The sequence below is a fragment of the Pristiophorus japonicus genome, chromosome 15 (genome assembly GCF_044704955.1).
Source record: "Pristiophorus japonicus isolate sPriJap1 chromosome 15, sPriJap1.hap1, whole genome shotgun sequence".
Taxonomy (NCBI): Eukaryota; Metazoa; Chordata; class Chondrichthyes; family Pristiophoridae; genus Pristiophorus; species Pristiophorus japonicus.
This window is the reverse complement of record NC_091991.1, coordinates 185,335,733-185,355,498: the sequence shown is the minus strand read 5'-3', so window position 1 is coordinate 185,355,498 and position 19,766 is coordinate 185,335,733. Positions and strand designations below refer to the sequence as shown.

Genomic DNA, 19,766 nt, shown 5'->3' with positions numbered 1-19,766 from the left:
GGATGCTATGAGGCTGCAGAGCGACTTGGATAGATTAGGTGAGTGGGCAAATGCATGGCAGATGAAGTATAATGTGGATAAATGTGAGGTTATCCACTTTGGTGGTAAAAACAGAGAGACAGACTATTATCTGAATTGTGACAGATTAGGAAAAGGGGAGGTGCAACGAGACCTGGGTGTCATGGTACATCAGTCATTGAAGGTTGGCATGCACGTACAGCAGGCGTTAAGAAAGCAAATGGTATGTTGGCCTTCATAGCGAGGGGATTTGAGTACAGGGGCAGGGAGGTGTTGCTACAGGTGTACAGGGCCTTGGTGAGGCCACACCTGGAGTATTGTGTACAGTTTTGGTCTCCTAAATTGAGGAAGGACATTCTTGCTATTGGGGGAGTGCAGCGAAGGTTCACCAGATTGATTCCCGGGATGGCGGGACTGACCTATCAAGAAAGACTGGATCAACTGGGCTTGTATTCACTGGAGTTCAGAAGAATGAGAGGGGACCTCATAGAAACGTTTAAAATTCTGACGGGGTTAGACAGGTTAGATGCAGGAAGAATGTTCCCAATGTTGGGGAAGTCCAGAACCAGGGGACACAGTCTAAGGATAAGGGGTAAGCCATTTAGGACCGAGATGAGGAGGAATTTCTTCACCCAGAGAGTGGTGAACCTGTGGAATTCTCTACCACAGAAAGTTGTTGAGGCCAATTCACTAAATATATTCAAAAAGGAGTTAGATGTAGTCCTTACTACTCGGGGGATCAAGGGGTATGGCGAGAAAGTAGGAATGGGGTACTGAAGTTGCATGTTCAGCCATGAACTCATTGAATGGCGGTGCAGGCTCGAAGGCCCGAATGGCCTACTCCTGCACCTATTTTCTATGTTTCTATGTTTCTATAAGGAGGCCATGTGGCCCATCATATCTGCTCCTGCTGTTTACTAGAGCTATCCAAAACTAAGTCAAATACCCGCATTCCACCGCCCCAACAAGTCACTTAAAAGTCACAATAGTCGCTGAACCAACCACTCCCTGTGACACTGCATTCCATGCTCCAACAATCCTCGATGTACAGACAGCTCTTCGAACCTCTTTCCTCACTCTCTGTTATAATTTTAAATTGGTGCAAATGAGCCTTCAGGATACAACAAGCTGGATGCTGATTTGTTGAGTATATTGAAAGCTGAAATCGATAGACTTTTGGACTCTCGGGGAATCGAGAGACATGGCGGCCAGGCGGGAAAGTGAAGTTGAAGTCGAAGATCAGCCGTGATCTTATTGAATGGTGGAGCAGGCTCGAGGGGCAGTGTGACCAATTCCTAATCCTCATTCTTATGTTCTTACCTCCTCTTTACTAAGCACATTGAGATCCAACTTCTGGTCTAGATCCTCAAGCAGTTGGAGAAGGAAACTATGGTCCATAGAGTGGATCTGATGGTGCTTACTGTAAGCCTGCCACTTGCTGCAGGGAGGAGAAAAAACACTTTAGTTCAATCAGTCACTCCTAGTTCTTTCCTTTGGATCATTTCAGTTATACAGAGTGTTTGATGGGACAGTGTAGAGAGAGCTTTACTCTGTATCTAACCCCCTGTACCTGCCCTGGGAGTGTTTGATGGGACAGTGTAGAGGGAGCTTTACTCTGTATCTAACCCCGTGCTGTACCTACCCTGGGAGTGTTTGATGGGACAGTGTAGAGGGAGCTTTACTCTGTATCTAACCCAGTGCTGTACCTGCCCTGGGAGTGTTTGATGGGGCAATGTAGAGGGAGCTTTACTCGGTATCTAACCCCGTGCTGTGCGTGTCCTGGGACTTCACTGCCCTCATCTCCTCTGGAGGTCTTTGCTCCATGGCCATCGTTCCCCAACCCCGCACAACCCGTTTCTACCTCAAACAGGACTGCCTCGGTAGACCCATCGTTTCAGCCTGTTCTTGCCCCACAGAACTGATTTCTTCCCATATCGACTTTTCTCCCCTTGTCCACTCTGCCCAGCGACATCTGCGACCCCTACAGTGCCCTCCGTAACTTTAGTAGTTTCAGTTTCCCGGCCCCAACCGTCTCCTTTTCACCATGGACGTCCAATCTCTCTACACTTCCATCCCCCACCAGGATGGCCTGAGGGCGCTCCGCTTCTTCCCCGAGCAGAGGCCCAACCAGTCCCCATCCCCCACCTCCCTCCTCCACCTGGCTGAACTTGTTCTCACATTGAACAACTTCTCCTTTAACTCCACTCACTTCCTCCACATTAAAGGTGTGGGAACTGGCATGGGTCCTAGCTATGCCTGCCTTTTTCGTGGGATATGGGGAACATTCTTTGTTCCAGTCCTACTCGGTCCCCTCCCTCACCTCTTTTTCTGGTGCATTGATGACTGTATCGGTGCCGTTTCCTGCTCTCACCCGGAACTAAAAAAATTGATTCACTTTGCTTCCAATTTTCACCCTTCCCTTGCCTTCACTTAAAGGGAAGGGACACTGTGAAGCCTGTGTCAAGCCCACTGGGCCACCACTGGCCCGGTACCCGAGAGGGGGTGCCAGGCTGCCTGTCGGCCGCCATTGTCAGGCCGATGCATGAGTCGGCTGACAAGTAAAACAAAATGGCGACTGCAGCAGTGCGCCCGCCCCTTTAAGGGCGACCACACTACCTAGCCCGTGTGAAGCTGTCAGAGGCACTGACTGGCAGCGGGGTGGAAAGGGGTCGCTGTCAGGCGGTAAGGGGTCAGCACGTAGCCAACAGGGGATCGGAGCACCGGGCAGGGCGGAAAGACAGGGCACGGCGGAAACCTGTTTCCCCCGCCCCCGGCCCGTGCGCAACTCCACATGAATCGCACCATCCACCTGCCCCTGGTCGGAAAGGCCTTCCCGCCCCATTACTGCGTAACAGGCCTTACAAATAGGGGCAATTTGGCCCCCTCAGCTTTCCATTAGGCACTTTACAGCCTTCTGGACTCAACATTGTGTTCAACAATTTCAGACCATAACCTCTGCTCACATTTTTCAGATGGCAGCTGTTGATCATTCTGTTATACCGAATTACACCTCTTCCACACCCAACTTTTGTTACTTTACTTGTCCAATTAACATCTCCTTTCGCTTTGCACCATCATCCTGTTTGTCATTTAATCTCTCCTGCCTTCCATCCTATCACAGACCTTCCCTTTTGTTCTTTCCTCCATTCTCTCCACTTTCCCATCCCCTGCACTTGCTGAAAATCTGTTACATCTCTAACTGTTTCCAGTTGTGACAAAAGTTTATCGACCGGAAATGTTAACTGTTTCTTTTTCCGCAGGAGCTGCCTGCTCAGCATTTTCAGTTTTTATTTCAGAGTTCCAGGATCCACAGTATTACGCTTTTCTATCAGACTTTAATATTTGTTGAGATTACTGGCTACCGACAAGGAAGTGGACAATGAGAGTTATACTCACACAGCCACCTTCTGTTGGGGTGAAAGGTCAAGTTGCATGGCATGGTGGGAAAAGATAGTCGCAGCATGGTTGCTGAAGCTGCCATTCCAGCTGCTCTGGTCATTCTGTGGTGAAGGAGATGTGTCAGAGTTAGTCGCTGGGCTCGGTCAAGGTTGCATGTGTTGTGAGGACCTTTCTCTCTCTGATTTTGCACCCGCTCCGAGGGTACCGACTCTCACCGCAATCCACAGGGCAACAGTCCTCTGGCACCTCACCCCGGTGCCCATTCTGCAGGCGTGAATGAATCCAGTGAGTGGCAACAGGGTCCTCCGCTGGGGGAGGGGGGAGGAGGGGGGGAAAAGAGTCACAGCCAAGCTCCATCCTGTCGCTCCCAAATCCCATCACACACATTCTCTCCAGCACCATCCCCCACACTGGGTGAGGGAGTCACAGCCTTCCATAACCCGGGACTCAGAGACCAGCCACAATACCCAAATAATGCAGCACAGACCGCGATGGAGCCTGGGACCCTCCTGATCTGTGATACATGACGGAGTTCTCAATTATCATGCTTTAATTTATAAACATCACCTATATAAACATGTATTGGTGGTACAGCAAGTTCAAATTCAAATATCGAGGGGCACTAAACATCCCTGCACACAACGTCCAACCGACCCTGACCCCAACGCAGGCCATTTTAATGCTGCTTATAATGAAGTGGCACTTGCCTGGGAATCGGGGTGCTCGAACTCCAACAGCAGCCTCAGCAGCAATTCGTGAACCATCACACCACACATCTTCTTACTCAGCTCCGTATCTCTCTGCAAAACAAGCAGCCCCCAAACCCCACAGAGTTTATTCCATTTCTCTCCCCATCTCCCCTGAAGGTGCTGACTCTCACTGGGGTACAGGTCCCTCCCCTGAAGGTGCGGACTCTCACTGGGGTACAGGTCCCCTCCCCTGAAGGTGCTGACTCTCACTGGGGTACAGGTCCCCTCCCCTGAAGGTGCTGACTCTCACTGGGGTACAGGTCCCTCCCCTGAAGGTGCTGACTCTCACTGGGGTACAGGTCCCTCCCCTGAAGGTGCTGACTCTCACTGGGGTACAGGTCCCTCCCCTCCCCTGAAGGTGCTGACTCTCACTGGGGTACAGGTCCCTCCCCTGAAGGTGCTGACTCTCACTGGGGTACAGGTCCCCTCCCCTGAAGGTGCTGACTCTCACTGGGGTACAGGTCCCCTCCCCTGAAGGTGCTGACTCTCACTGGGGTACAGGTCCCTCCCCTGAAGGTGCTGACTCTCACTGGGGTACTGGAGATGGTGTTGCCTCTGCTGGTAACATCTGGTGGTCTTGTGGTTGGCCAAATGATCATTTTTGATGTGAGTGCAGATAGCGAGATCCTGTAGGCTATTCCACCTGTAGGGGGGGGGTGGGGCTCCTGTCCTCACTGTGGGAGGGGGAGGGGCTCCTGTCCTCACTGTGGGAGGGGGAGGGGCTCCTGTCCTCACTGTGGGAGGGAGGGGGGGGGGCTCCTGTCCTCACTGTGGGAGGGGGAGGGGCTCCTGTCCTCGCTGTGGGAGGGGGGGGCTCCTGTCCTCACTGTGGGAGGGAGGGGGGGGCTCCTGTCCTCACTGTGGGGGGGGGGGGGGTCCTGTCCTCGGGGGGGGGGGGGCGGCAGGGGGCGTTTACTGACAATTATAGGGAGCCCTGTCTTATGTTGATTTTAAAGATCTCTTCAAGAAAAGTTGTGGAAACCTCACTGACCCGAGACAGACTCTCACGGCAGCAAACCGCTTCCATATACCGTCCCCCGCCGGCCCAGCCCTGCTCCAATCCCATTACCTGCGACATGGTCAGTGTGAGAATGAGGTGACAGTCTCCTTGCACTCGAGATGAACTTGATCGAGGCTCCAGTTTAAACCACTTATCAAGCCCTCCGACAGGAATCACCTGACAATGAAACAAAAAGGATTCAGATCAAGAAGAGAGCTGGGGCAGGGGCACAGTCCGTGCCTAGGGGTAGATTCCATGCCCGGGGGCACACTCCATGCCCAGGGGTAGAGCCAGTGCCCGGGGGTAGAGCCAGAGCCCGGGGGTAGAGCCAGAGCCCTGGTCCGGGGGTACATTCCGTGCCCGGGGGCACAGTCCATGCCCCGGGGGTAGAGCCAGTGCCCGGGGGTACAGTTCAGGGCTACAGTTCAGACTGTACCCCCAACCCAGGGCCCGGACTGTACTCCCAGGCACGTTGGTCCCTTGCAGTCGGATTCAGGTGAACAAAGAAATGGCAGACCAATTGAACAAATACTTTGGTTCTGTCTTCACGAAGGAAGACACAAATAATCTTCTGGAAATACTAGGGGACCGAGGGTCTAGTGAGAAGGAGGAACTGAAGGATATCCTTATTAGGCGGGAAATTGTGTTAGGGAAATTGATGGGATTGAAGGCCGATAAATCCCCGGGGCCTGATAGTCTGCATCCCAGAGTACTTAAGGAAGTGGCCCTAGAAATAGTGGATGCATTGGTGATCATTTTCCAACAGTCTATCGATTCTGGATCAGTTCCTATAGACTGAAGGGTAGCTAATGTAACACCACTTTTTAAAAAGGAGGGAGAGAGAAAACGGGTAATTATAGACCGGTTAGCATGACATCAGTAGTGGGGAAAATGTTGGAATCAATTATTAAGAATGAAATAGCAGCGCATTTGGAAAGCGGTAAACAGGATTGGTCCAAGTCAACATGGATTTATGAAAGGGAAATCATGCTTGACAAATCTTCTGGTATTTTTTGAGGATGTAATTAGCAGAGTGGACAAGGGAGAACCAGTGGATGTGGTGTATTTGGACTTTCAAAAGGCTTTTGACAAGGTCCCACACAAGAGATTGGTGTGCAAAATCAAAACACTTGATATTGGGGGTAATATACTGACGTGGATAGAGAACTGGTTGGCAGACAGGAAGCAGAGAGTCAGGATAAACGGGTCCTTTTCAGAATGGCAGGCAGTGACTGTTGGGATGCCGCAGGGCTCAGAGCTGGGATCCCAGCTATTTACAATATACATCAATGATTTAGATAAAGGAATTGAGTGTAATATCTCCAACTTTGCAGATGACACTAAACTGGTTGGCAGTGTGAGCTGTGAGGAGGATGCTAAGAGGCTACAGGGTGACTTGGACAGGTTAGGTGAATGGGCAAATGCATGGCAGATGCAGTATAATGTGGATAAATGTGAGGTTATCCACTTTGGGGGCAAAAACGTGAAGACAGAATATTATCTGAATGGCGGCAGATTAGGAAAAGGGGAGGTGCAACGAGACCTGGGTGTCATGGTACATCAGTCACTGAAGGTTGGCATGCAGGTACAGCAGGCGGTGAAGAAGACAAATAGTATGTTGGCCTTCATAGCTAGGGGATTTGAGTATCGGAGCAGGGAGGTCATACTGCAGTTGGACAGGGCCTTGGTGAGGCCTCACCTGGAGTATTGTGTTCAGTTTTGGTCTCCTAATCTGAGGAAGGACTTTCTTGCTATTGAGGGAGTGCAGCGAAGGTTCACCAGACTGATTCCCGGGATGGCAGGACTGACATATGAGGAGGGACTGGATCAACTGGGCCTTTATACATTGGAGTTTAGAAGGATGAGAGGGGATCTCACAGAAACATACAAGATTCTGACGGGATTGGACAGGTTAGATGCAGGAAGAATGTTCCTGATGTTGGGGAGGTCCAGAACCAGGGGACACAGTCTTAGGGTAAGGGGTAGGCCATTTAGGACTGAAATGAGGAGAAACTTCTTCACTCAGAGAGTTGTTAACCTGTGGAATTCCCTGCCGCAGAGAGTTGTTGAGGCCAGTTCATTGGACATATTCAAGAGGGAGTTAGATCTGACCCTTACGGCTAAAGGGATCAAGGGGTATGGAGAGAAAGCAGGAAAGGGGTACTGAGGGAATGATCAGCCATGATCTTATTGAATGGTGGTGCAGGCTCGAAGGGCCGAATGGCCTACTCCTGCACCTATTTTCTATGTTCCTATGTTACAGTCCGGGGCCTGGTCTGGGGGTACAGTCCGGGGCCTGGTCTGGGGGTACAGTCCGGGGCCTGGGCTGCGGGTAGTGTCCTTGCCCGGGGGTACAGTCCGGGGCCTGGGCCGGGGGTACAGTCCGGGGCCTGGGCCGGGGGTACAGTCCGGGGCCTGGGCCGGGGGTACAGTCCGGGGCCTTGTCTGGGGGTACAGTCCGGGGCCTGGGCTGGGAGTACAGTCCGGGGCCTGGGCCAGGGGTACAGTCCGGGGCCTGGGCCGGGGGTACAGTCCGGGGCCTGGGCCGGGGGTACAGTCCGGGGCCTGGGCCGGGGGTACAGTCCGGGGCCTGGGCCGGGGGTACAGTCCGGGGCCTGGGCCGGGGGTAGTGTCGAGAGCCACGGTGGAGCTGGGTTTGAGGCGGAGAGCTGCTGTCTACACTAGTCGAACAGCCGATTGGAGTTTCCAGTCTCTCGGTCACACTTACACTGACAGGAATATCGAGGCAGCCCAGGAAATCATCGTTTTCTTCCTGTGACCCTGTGGCCCCGTTGATTCGAGCAGACTTCACGATCTGTTTGAAGTATCTACACAATCAAATAACAGTCAGCGAAGAGCATCGGAGAGAGCCAGCCAGTGTCAGGGTGTGAAATGATGGCCCAGCACTGGTATTAGAGGAACGGTGACTGCTGGCAATAGGTTCTCAGTCTGGAGACGAGATTCAGGAGTATTTGCCAAGCAACAGGAATGCCGGTGTCAGCACTGCTTTCTCTCAGATAGGCTGACCGCAGGGTGCAGCTGAACACTACCAGCACACTGCTGAATAGAAAGTTCTTTTAAACTTTAATCAAACAATTCCTTTTCCATCCAACTGTGCTTTTACATTCAGAACAAAAATCAACGACTGATGAATCCTGGGGAAGATTTAATAACTAACATTGAGTTCTTTGTATAAATATTAATCAAAATAAAAGAGAGCTCCCTCTACACTGTCCCATCAACCACTCCCAGGGCAGGTACAGGGGGTTAGATACAGAGTAAAGCTCCCTCTACACTGTCCCATCAAACACTCCCAGGGCAGGTACAGGGGGTTAGATACAGAGTAAAGCTCCCTCTACACTGTCCCATCAAACACTCCCAGGGCAGGTACAGGGGGTTAGATACAGAGTAAAGCTCCCTCGACACTGTCCCATCAAACACTCCCAGGGCAGGTACAGGGGGTTAGATGCAGAGTAAAGCTCCCTCTTCACTGTCCCATCAAACACTCATAGGGCAGGTACAGGGGGTTAGATACAGAGTAAAGCTCCCTCTACACTTTCCCATCAAACACTCCCAGGGCAGGTACAGGGGGTTAGATACAGAGTAAAGCTCCCTCTACACTGTCCCATCAAACTCTCCCAGGGCAGGTACAGGGGGTTAGTTACAGAGTAAAGCTCCCTCTACACTGTCCCATCAAACACTCCCAGGGCAGGTACAGGGGGTTAGATACAGAGTAAAGCTCCCTCTACACTGTCCCATCAAACACTCCCAGGGCAGGTACAGGGGGTTAGATACAGAGTAAAGCTCCCTCTACACTGTCCCATCAAACACTCCCAGGGCAGGTACAGGGGGTTAGACACAGAGTAAAGCTCCCTCTACACTGTCCCATCAAACACTCCCAGGGCAGGTACAGCACCGGGTTAGATACAGAGTAAAGCTCCCTCTACACTGTCCCATCAAACACTCCCAGGGCAGGTACATGGGGTTAGACACAGAGTAAAGCTCCCTCTACACTGTCCCACCAAACACTCCCGGGGCAGGTCCCGAGCAGCAAGTTGATTTACCTTCCCATTCCTTTGAACCCACTGATTTGATTTAGTTTTTTGCAGGCGTCTCCCACTGAGACATCATCATCATGGTCCCTGGGGAGAGACACAATGACACTGGTTAGTTATCCAAGCAGGGAGAGTGATCGGGACTGAAACTGCCCCTCTCCTCAGCACCTGTTATCACCGCAAATCGGCGTCCATGCTGCGGAGTGGAGCTTGACTTTTTATGGAATGGCCATAGCTAGCCCAGTTTTCCCGGCGTTGCCCCGATCCCCCCCATATTACTCCGTTAGTGCCGATCCGTCTCAAGCGCATCATCACTGTGCGCACCGCCATTCTACCTACGACAGCAACCTTTCCCTGTGGACACCTTCCACCGTCCGGCCGTGCCAAAACCTGTTTTTTCCCGGTGGTCCAGTCAGGCCGAGGCCTTCTGCAGCGGAGATGTGGCTTCCCTTAAAGGGGAGGGCGCACTGCTGCTGCCGCCATGTTGTTTTTGTCGGCCGACTGCCATGTCAGCCCGACAATTACGCCCCCGGGTTCGGCCGGGCCGCCGACAGGCACCAAGAGGGGTTGCCGGTGTGTCTGGCCGGTGTGTCTGGCCGGTGTGTCTGGCCGGTGTGGTGTGTCTGGCCGGTGTGTCTGGCCGGTGTGGTGTGTCTGGCCGGTGTGTCTGGCCGGTGTGGTGTGTCTGGCCGGTGTGTCTGGCCGATGTGTCTGGCGGTGTGTCTGTCGGTGTGTCTGGCCGGTGTGTCTGGCCGGTGTGTCTGGCCGGTGTGTCTGGCCGGTGTGTCTGGCCGGTGTGTCTGTCGGTGTGTCTGGCCGGTGTGTCTGGCCGGTGTGTCTGGCCGGTGTGTCTGGCCGGTGTGTCTGGCCGGTGTGTCTGTCGGTGTGTCTGTCGGTGTGTCTGGCCGGTGTGTCTGGCCGGTGTGTCTGGCCGGTGTGTCTGGCCGGTGTGTCTGGCCGGTGTGTCTGGCCGGTGTGTCTGCCGGTGTGTCTGCCGGTGTGTCTGGCCGGTGTGGTGTGTCTGGCCGGTGTGTCTGGCCGGTGTGTCTGGCCGGTGTGTCTGGCCGGTGTGTCTGGCCGGTGTGTCTGTCGGCGGCCCGGCCGACACATGCCCTGATGGCCAGTGGGTCAAAGTTTTACATTTGCGAAGGCTCTCCCCTTTAAGTGAAGGAGAGAGCCTGGTGACACGACGGCGTGATGATGTCATCGCGGCGGTGACGCTGCTCCGCCCCCAACTCCCGCCCCTCAGTTGCCTCACTGCCCCCAATAAGACCGACATCCGGATCAAAACAAAAGAAAATAAAGTGCAGAATATCATTCAAGAGGCGACCTGCACCACAGCTGCGATAAAAACGATTGAAACGGGGGCAATTTCTACGCCATACAGTCCTGCTCACCGCGGCCGAGTGTGTGTGAATGTACTATCGGGGCTGGCACTGAGCAGGTCACTAGTGCACTGGGAGGTGTGGATGCTGACAGTTGGCACTCTGGGCTGTGCTGGGGGAGAGCTAGGACTGCATCGCCTCATCACCATCCGCACTCCCTGGTGGGACCTTCAGTTCCAGCACAGCACCATCAATGTGATGCCCCCACTGTCAAATATCTTGCACAAAATGCAGCTGCCCAATGTGCACACAGCCCCCCTCCCCCCCGTGCACACAGCCCCCCTCCCCCCCCCCCCCCCGTGCACACAGCCCCCTCCCCCCCCCGTGCACACAGCCCCCCTCCGGTTCACACAGCCCCCCTCTCCCTCCGGTTCACACAGCCCCCCTCCCCCCCCGTGCACACAGCACCCCCTCCCCCTCCGGTTCACACAGCTCCCCTCCCCCCCCCCCGTGCACACAGCCCCCTCCCCCCCCCGTGCACACAGCCCCCCTCCGGTTCATACAGCCCCCCTCTCCCTCCGGTTCACACAGCCCCCCTCCTCCCCCCGTGCACACAGCCCCCCTCCCCCCCCGTGCACACAGCACCCCCCTCCCCCTCCGGTTCACACAGCCCCCCCCCCCCCCACACCAGTGCAGGCAGCGCCGCTCTCTCCTCTTTTCCCCCCCCCCCCCCCCAATGATGAGAGCAGCGGTGGGTCATGACCCATCAGGGGGTCTGGTACTCTGCCCTGACATTGCAACTAACGATCAGCAACAATCAGTGCTCAGAACGCACTGTGCTGGACATCCAGCTCAGCCCTGGGTGGGGACACGGAGGGCAATCATTCCTCACAGTCGCAAAAGTAATCTCTTCAATTTCTCCTTCACTTGTTCCATTCCCATGAAAAGGTGAGAGAGACAGAGACACAGATCAAGAGAGAGAGACAGAGACAGAGAGAGACAGAGAGAAACAGAGAGCGAGAAAGAGAGACCAAGTGAGAGAGCAAGTTAGAGCAAGAGAGAAAGAGACAGAGCGAGAGAGACCGAGAGAAAGAGAGTGAGTGAGAGACAGAGACGGACAGAGCATGAGAGAGACAGAGAGAGAGAGAGAAACAGAGTGGAAGAGAGAGACAGAGAGAGAGAGAGAGAGACAGAGAGAGAGTGACATAAAAATATAAGAAATAGGAGCAGGAGTCGGCCATTCGGCCCCTCGAACCTGCTTCGCCATTCAATGAGATCATGGCTGATCTGATCATGGACTCAGCTCCACTTCCCCGCCCGCTCCCCATAACCCTTATCGCTCGAAAATCTGTCTATCTCCACCTTAACTATATTCAATGACCCAGCCTCCACAGCTCTCTGGGGCAGAGAATTCCACAGATGTACAACCCTCCTCATCTCAGTTTTAAATGGGCGGTCCCTTATTCTGAGACTATGTTCCCTAGTTTTAGTTTCCCCTACGAGTGGAAATATCCTCTCTGCATCCATCTTGTCGAGCCCCTTCATTATCTTATGTTTCGATAAGATCACCTCTCATTTTTCTGAACGCCAATGAGTGTAGACCCAACTTACTCAACCTATCTTCATAAGTCAACCCCCTCATCACAGGAATCAACCTAGTGAACCTTCTCTGAACAGCCTCCAATGCAAGTATATCCTTCCTTAAATATGGAGACCAAAACTGTACGCAGTACTCCAGGTGTGGCCACACCAATACCCTGTACAGTTGTAGCAGGACTTCTTTGCTTTTATACTCTATCCCCCTTGCAATAAAGGCCAACATTCCATTGGCCTTCCTGATCACTTGCTGTACCTGCACACTAACTTTTTGTGTTTCATGCACAAGGAACCCCAGGTCCCTCTGTACTGCAGCACTTTGCAATCTTTATCCATTTAAATTGTAATTTGCTTTTTTATTATTTCTGCCAAAGTGGATAACCTCACATTTTCCCACATTATACTCCATCTGCCAAATTTTTGACCACTCACTTAGCCTGTCTACATCCCTTTGCAGATTTTTTGTGTCCTCCTCACAATTTGCTTTCTCATCCATCTTTGTATCATCAGCAAACTTGGCTACATTTCACTCGGTCCCTTGATCCAAGTCATTAATATAGATTGTAAATAGTTGAGGCCCCAGCTCCGATCCCTGCGGTACCCCACTAGTTACTGTTTGCCAACCGGAAAATGACTCATTTATCCCGACTCTCTGTTTTCTGTTAGTTAGCCAATCCTCAATCCATGCTAATATATTACCCCAACCCCGTAACCTTATGTGGCACCTTATCGAATGCCTTCTGGAAATCCAAATACATGACATCCACTGGTTCCCCCTTATCCACCCGGCTCGTTACATCCTCAAAGAACTCCAGCAAATTTGTCAAACATGATTTCCCTTTCATAAAACCATGCTGACTCTGCCTGATTGAATTATGTTTTTCCAAATGTCCTGCTACTGCTTCCTTAATAATGGACTCCAGCATTTTCCCAACGACAGATGTTAGGCTAACTGGTCTATAGTTTCCTGCTTTCTGTCTGCCTCCTTTTTTAAACAGATAGGGAGAGAAACAGAGAGTGAGAAAAAGAGACACAGAGATAGACGGACAAGAGAAACAGAGAGAAAGAGACAGAGAGAGAGTGAGACAGAGTGAAAGCAAGAAATCAGAATATAGAAACAGAACATGAGTAAAGAGGCAGCCGGGTTAACACTCACCAAATATCGAGGTGGAGCTGGTCACTCTGAATGTCCTCCAGCTCACTGTGAAACAGGAAATAAACAGGAACTCAGTATCCATTCAACATTTCTATAGCGCCTTTCACCATCTCAGGCTATCCCAAAGCTCCTCACAGCCAAAGTGTAGTTACTGGAGTAATAAAGGAAATGCTGCAGCCACTTTACACAGCATGATCCCACCAATAGCAATGCCCTGTTAGTCAGTGATGTGGGTTGAGCGCTCCTTCAGTACTGCCCCTCCGACAGTGTGGCGCTCCCTCAGTACTGCCCCTCCGACAGTGCAAAGCTTCCTCAGTACTGCCACTCCGACAGTGCGGCGCTCCCTCAGTACTGCCCCTCCGACAGTGCAAAGCTTCCTCAGTACTGCCCCTCCGACAGTGCGGTGCTCCCTCAGTACTGCCCCTCTGACAGTGCAAAGCTTCCTCAGTACTGCCCCTCCGACAGTGCGGCACTCCCTCAGTACTGCCCCTCCGATTGTGCGGCACTCCCTCAGTACTGCCCCTCCGACAATGCGGCGCTCCCTCAGTACTGCCCCTCTGACAGTGCGGCACTCCCTCAGTACTGCCCCTCCGACAATGCGGCACTCCCTCAGTACTGCCCCTCTGACAGTGCGGAGCTTCCTGAGTACTGCCCCTCCGACAGTGCGGCACTCCCTCAGTACTGCCCCTCCGACAGTGCGGCGTTCCCTCAGTACTGCCCCTCCGACAGTGCGGCACTCCCTCAGTACTGCCCCTCCGACAGTGCAACACTCCCTCACTACTGCCCCTCCGACAGTGCAACACTCCCTCAGTACTGCCCCTCCGACAGTGCGGCACTCCCTCAGTACATAGAAACATAGAAAATAGGAGCAGTAGTAGAACATTCGGCTCTTCGAGTCTGCATCGCCATTCAATATGATCATGGCTGATCCTCTATCTCAACACCATATTCCCGCTTTATCCCCCTTAATCTATTTCCCCCTTAAATATATTCAGTGACTTGGCCTCCACAGCCTTCTGTGGTAGAGAATTCCACAGGTTCACCACCCTCTGAATGGAAAAATTTCTCCTCATCACTATCCTAAATTTCCTACCCCGTATCCTGAGACAGTGACCCCTTGTTCTAGACTTCCCAGCCCCGGGAAACACCCTCCCCGCATCCAGTCTATACAACCCCGTCAGAATTTTATACCTTTCAGTGAGATCCCCTCTCATTCTTCTAAACTCTAGTGAATACAGGCCTAGTCGACCCAATCTCTCCTCATACGACGTCCCGCCATCCCAGGAATCAGTCTGGTGAACCTTCGCTGCACTCCCTGTATGGCAAGTATATCCTTTCTTAGGTAAGGAGACACAATACTCCAGTGCGGTCTCACCAAGGCTCTGTATAACTGTAGTAAGACAGGGAACATAAAAACTGACTGCAAAAGCTTCTGTAGATATGTGAAGAGAAAAAGATTAGTGAAGACCAACGTCCCTTGCAGACAGAATCAGGTGAATTTATAATGGGGAACAAAGAAATGGCAGACCAGTTGAACAAATACTTTGGTTCTGTCTTCACGAAGGAAGACACAAATAACCTTCCGGAAATACTAGGGGTTCGAGGGTCTAGCGAAAAGAAGGAACTGAAGGAAATCCTTATTAGTCAGGAAATTGTGTTAGGGAAATTGACGGGATTGAAGGCCGATAAATCCCCGGGGCCTGATAGTCTGCATCCCAGAGTACTTGAGGAAGTGGCCCGAGAAATAGTGGATGCATTGGTGATCATTTTCCAACATTCTATTGACTGTGGATCAGTTCCTATGGACTGGAAGGTAGCTAATGTAACACCACTTTTTAAAACAGAAAACGGGGAATTATAGACCGGTTAGCCTGACATCGATGGTGGGAAAAATGTTGGAATCAATTATTAAAGATGAAATAGCAGCGCATTTGGAAAGCAGTGACAGGATCGGTCCAAGTCAGCATGGATTTATGAAAGGGAAATCATGCTTGACAAATCTTCTAGAATTTTTTGAGGATGTAACTAGTAGAGTGGACAAGGGAGAACCAGTGGATGTGGTGTATTTGGACTTTCAAAAGGCTTTTGACAAGGTCCCACACAAATGATTGTTGTGCAAAATTAAAGCACATGATATTGGGGGTAATGTACTGACGTGGATAGAGAATTGGTTGGCAGACAGGAAGCAGAGAGTTGGGATAAACGGGTCCTTTTCAGAATGGCAGGCAGTGACTAGTGGGGTGCCGCAGGGCTCAGTGCTGGGACCCCAGCTATTTACAATATACATCAATGATTTAGATGAAGGAATTGAATGTAATATCTCCAAGTTTGCAGATGACACTAAACTGGGTGGCGGTGTGAGCTGTGAGGAGGACGCTAAGAGACTGCAGGGTGACTTGGACAGGTTAGGTGAGTGGGCAAATGCATGGCAGATGCAGTATAATGTGGATAAATGTGAGGTTATCCACTTTGGTGGCAAAAACAGGAAGACAGAATATTATCTGAATGGTGACATATTAGGAAAAGGGGAGGTGCAATGAGACCTGGGTGTCATGGTACATCAGTCATTGAAAGTTGGCATGCAGGTACAGCAGGTGGTGAAGAAGGCAAATGGCATGTTGGCCTTCATAGCGAGGGGATTTGAGTATAGGAGCAGGGAGGTCTTACTGCAGTTGTACAGGGTCTTGGTGAGGCCTCACCTGGAATATTGTGTTCAGTTTTGGTCTCCTAATCTGAGGAAGGACGTTCTTGCTATTGAGGGAGTACAGCGAAGGTTCACCAGACTGATTCCCGGGATGGCAGGGCTGACATATGAGGAGAGACTGGATCGACTGGGCCTGTATTCACTGGCGTTTAGAAGAATGAGAGGGGATCTCTTGGAAACATATAAAATTCTGACAGGACTGGACAGGTTAGATGCAGGAAGAATGTTCCCGTTGCTGGGGAGTTCCAGAACCAGGGGTCACAGTGTAAGGATAAGGGGTAGGCCATTTAGGACTGAGATGAGGAGAAACATCTTCACTCAGAGAGTTGTTAACCTGTGGAATTCTCTACCGCAGAAAGTTGTTGATACCAGTTCATTGGACATATTCAGAAGGGAGTTAGATGTGGCCCTAACGGCCAAAAGGATCAAGGGTTATGGAGAGAAAGCAGGAAAGGGGTACTGAGGTGAATGATCAGCCATGATCTTATTGAATGGTGGTGCAGGCTCGAAGGGCCGAATGGCCTCCTCCTGCACCTAATTTCTATGTTTCTATGGGGTCAAGTTTCGGCTGCCCGCTAGAACGGCGCACATCGGAGAGGCCCGCCTAATTTATAGAACAAAAATTGTGCCGAATACTTACCTCGTGATTCTCAGATAGCTGTAGGCCCATTTCCAGCTCGGCGCGGAGCTGCTGGGGGCGGAGCTGCTGGGGGCGGAGCTACAACCCTGCGTCGAAAACAGTGCCGGCAGCTGCCAGCGTCCTGTCTCCGGGGCGACGACCATATCCCCGGCCAAGTGGCCCCGCCCGAACAGTCGGCAGCTCAGCCTGGGCTGTGTAAAGTCCTTACTCAATGACACAAAACCCACACCAGGCACATTCTATGGACAAGGTCACTCCGTGACCTGAACCTTTATTCACAAGACCAAGAAGTGATGACCCTGCGTGGGATCTCCCTTTATATACCTGGATGACCAGGTAAGGAGTGTCTCCCACAAGTTCGCCCCCTGTGGTCAAGATGTGCATTGCTCAAGTATATCCAGTATTGCAGTGGCGTTACATAGAGGTTACATACATGACAGTGATACAGTGGTGTTACATAGAGGTTACATACATGACACAGTGTTACAGTGGTGTTACATAGAGGCTAAATACTTGACATCACCTCACCCCCACCCCAAAGTCTTATTGGGATCATAGGTTAAGTCTTTCGGGTGGTCTGCGCTCTCTCGTGGAGCGCCGCAGTTGGGGCTCTGATTGTTGAGCCTTGGTATGCGTGTCTGTCACCTGTGGTGATTCCGGCCTGTCCGGGCTGACCGCAGGGACTGTGCATGCTGCTGAATGTTCTTGTTGCTCGTTCACTGGCGGTGGTGTGAGCAACATCTCATGGTCTTCCTCAGGTTCCTCAGTGTCCATGCTGAACCTTTTTTTTTTACGTGGTCCAAATGCTTTAGGCATTTCTGCCCATTGTTAAGTTTTACCATGATGACCCTATTCCCCTCTTTGTCTATTACAGTACCCTCAAGCCATTTGGGCCCCATGGCGTGATTGAGGACAAACACAGGATCATTTATTTCTATACATCTCCCCCCTTGAATTTCGGTCATGGTACTCGTTTTGAGAATGGCGCTTGCCCTCAACTATGTCGGTCAGGACTGAGTGAATGAGGGACAACCGAGTTTTGAGTGTTCATTTCATTAGTAGCTCAGCGGGCAGGACCCCTGTGAGCGAGTGCGGGCGGGATCTATAGGCCAGCAGGAGACACGATAGGCGGCATTGAAGGGAGGGTCCTTGAATTCGGAGCATGCCTTGTTTAATGATTTGGACCGCACGTTCCGCCTGGCCATTGGAGGCCGGCTTGAATGGTGCTGTCCTGACATGATTGATGCCATTGCCCGACATGAACTCCCGGAATTTGTAGCTCGTAAAACACGGGCCATTATCGCTCACAAGGATGTCCGGCAAGCCGTGGGTCGCAAAGACCACACGTAGACTCTCCACAGTGGTGGATGTCGTGTACGAATTCAAAATGATGCACTCGATCCATTTTGAGTACGCATCCACCACAATGAGAAACATTTTTCCCATGAATGGGCCCGTGTAGTCAACATGAATGCGTGACCATGGCCTGGTGGGCCAGGGCCACGGGCTGAGCGGGGCCTCCCTGGGGGCATTACCCAACTGGGCACACGTCGTGCACCTGCAAACACAGTGTTCCAGGTCTGAGTCAATTCCAGGCCACCATACATGTGACCGGGCAATGGCCTTCATCAGCACGATGTCTGGGTGCTCGCTGTGGAGTTCCCTGATGAATGCCTCCCTGCCCCTCTGGGGCATGACTACCCGGCTGCCCCATAGTAGGCAGTCGGCTTGGATGGAGAGCTCATCCATCCGTCTGTGGAATGGTCTGATCTCCTCAGGGCATGCTCCGTGTGTGGGCGCCTAATCCCCAGTCAGGACACATTTCTTAATCAGGGATAGAAGGGGATCTCTGTTTGTCCAGATTTTGATCTGGCGGGCTGTGATGGGGGAGCCTGCACTGTCAAAGGCATCAACAGCCATGACCATCTCGGCGCTTTGCTCCGCTGCCCCCTCAGTGGAAGCCTGCTGAGTGCGTCAGCGCAATTTTCAGTGCCGGGCCGGTGCCGTATGGTGTAGTCATACGCAGCCAGCGTGAGAGCCCATCGCTGTATGCGAGCTGATATGTTGGCATTGACAGCATTTTTTTTACACCATAGACACATGCGAGTGCTTCCTTCTCGATCATCCCATATCCCCGTTCTGCTTGAGAGAGCGACCTGGAGGCATAAGCCACAGGCCCTCATCATTACTCTGCTGCAACACACACACACTGACCCCATAGGACGATGCATCACATGTCAGAACCAATTTCTTACAGGGGTCGTAAAGGGTCAATAACTTATTGGAACAAAGCGGGTTCCACGCCCGATCAAAAGCCCGTTCCTGACAGTCCCCCCAAAACCAATCACAACCCTTACACAGGAACACGTGTAGCGGCTCCAACAACGTGCTTAAGTTTGGCAGAAAGTTTCCAAAATAGTTCAGGAGTCCAGAAATGAACACAACTCCGATGTGTTGCCGGACCTGGGTGCTCGTCGAATCGCTTCTGTTTTGGATTCGGTGGGCCGGATTCCATCTGCAGCAACCCTCCTGCCCAGAAACTCAACCTCAGGACTAAGAACACACATTTAGACTTCTTGAGTCACAGGCTTACCCGGCCCAGTCGGCGTAGCACCTCCTCCAGGCTGTGGAGGTGTTCCTCGGTATCTCGACCCGTGATGAGAATGTCGTCCTGAAATACGATTGTTCCAGGACGGATTTGTGCAGACTTTCCATGTTTCTTTGAAAAATCGCGGCTGCTGATCGAATGCGAAACGGGCACCTGTTATAAACGAACAGTCCCTTGTGCGTGGTGATGGTGGTCAGTAGTTTAAATTCATCGGCCAGTTCCTGGGTCATGTAGGCTGAAGTGAGGTCCAACTTGGTGAACAGCTTGCCGCCTGCCAGCGTGGTGAAGAGGTCCTCCGCTCTCGGGAGCGGGTATTGATCTTGTAGGGACACCCGATTGATGGTGGCCTTGTAGTCGCCACAGATCCTGACACAACCATCCGCTTTTAGAACGGGAACGATGGGGCTCGCCCAGTCGCTGAATTCAATGGGTGAGATGATGCCCTCTCTCAGCAAATGGTCCAATTCGCTCTCAATTTTTTCCCGCATCACATACGGCACAGCTCTGGCTTTGTGG

General features: G+C 52.1%; 1 protein-coding gene across 8 annotated transcripts in view; it reads right to left on the bottom strand.

Annotated features, from left to right (window-relative positions):
• The window catches only part of baiap3 (BAI1 associated protein 3), a 412,688-nt gene that overhangs the window by 114,977 nt on the left and 277,945 nt on the right, over positions 1–19,766 (bottom strand). For all 8 annotated transcript variants that reach the window (XM_070901469.1, XM_070901471.1, XM_070901475.1 and 5 more), the window contains 7 exons: positions 13,299–13,343; positions 9,231–9,308; positions 7,895–7,994; positions 5,236–5,343; positions 4,125–4,217; positions 3,415–3,518; positions 1,339–1,456 (listed from right to left, as the gene is read on the bottom strand). In XM_070901469.1, the coding sequence (XP_070757570.1) occupies positions 1,339–1,456; positions 3,415–3,518; positions 4,125–4,217; positions 5,236–5,343; positions 7,895–7,994; positions 9,231–9,308; positions 13,299–13,343 (646 nt within the window). The remainder of the gene's footprint in view (positions 1–1,338; positions 1,457–3,414; positions 3,519–4,124; positions 4,218–5,235; positions 5,344–7,894; positions 7,995–9,230; positions 9,309–13,298; positions 13,344–19,766) is intronic.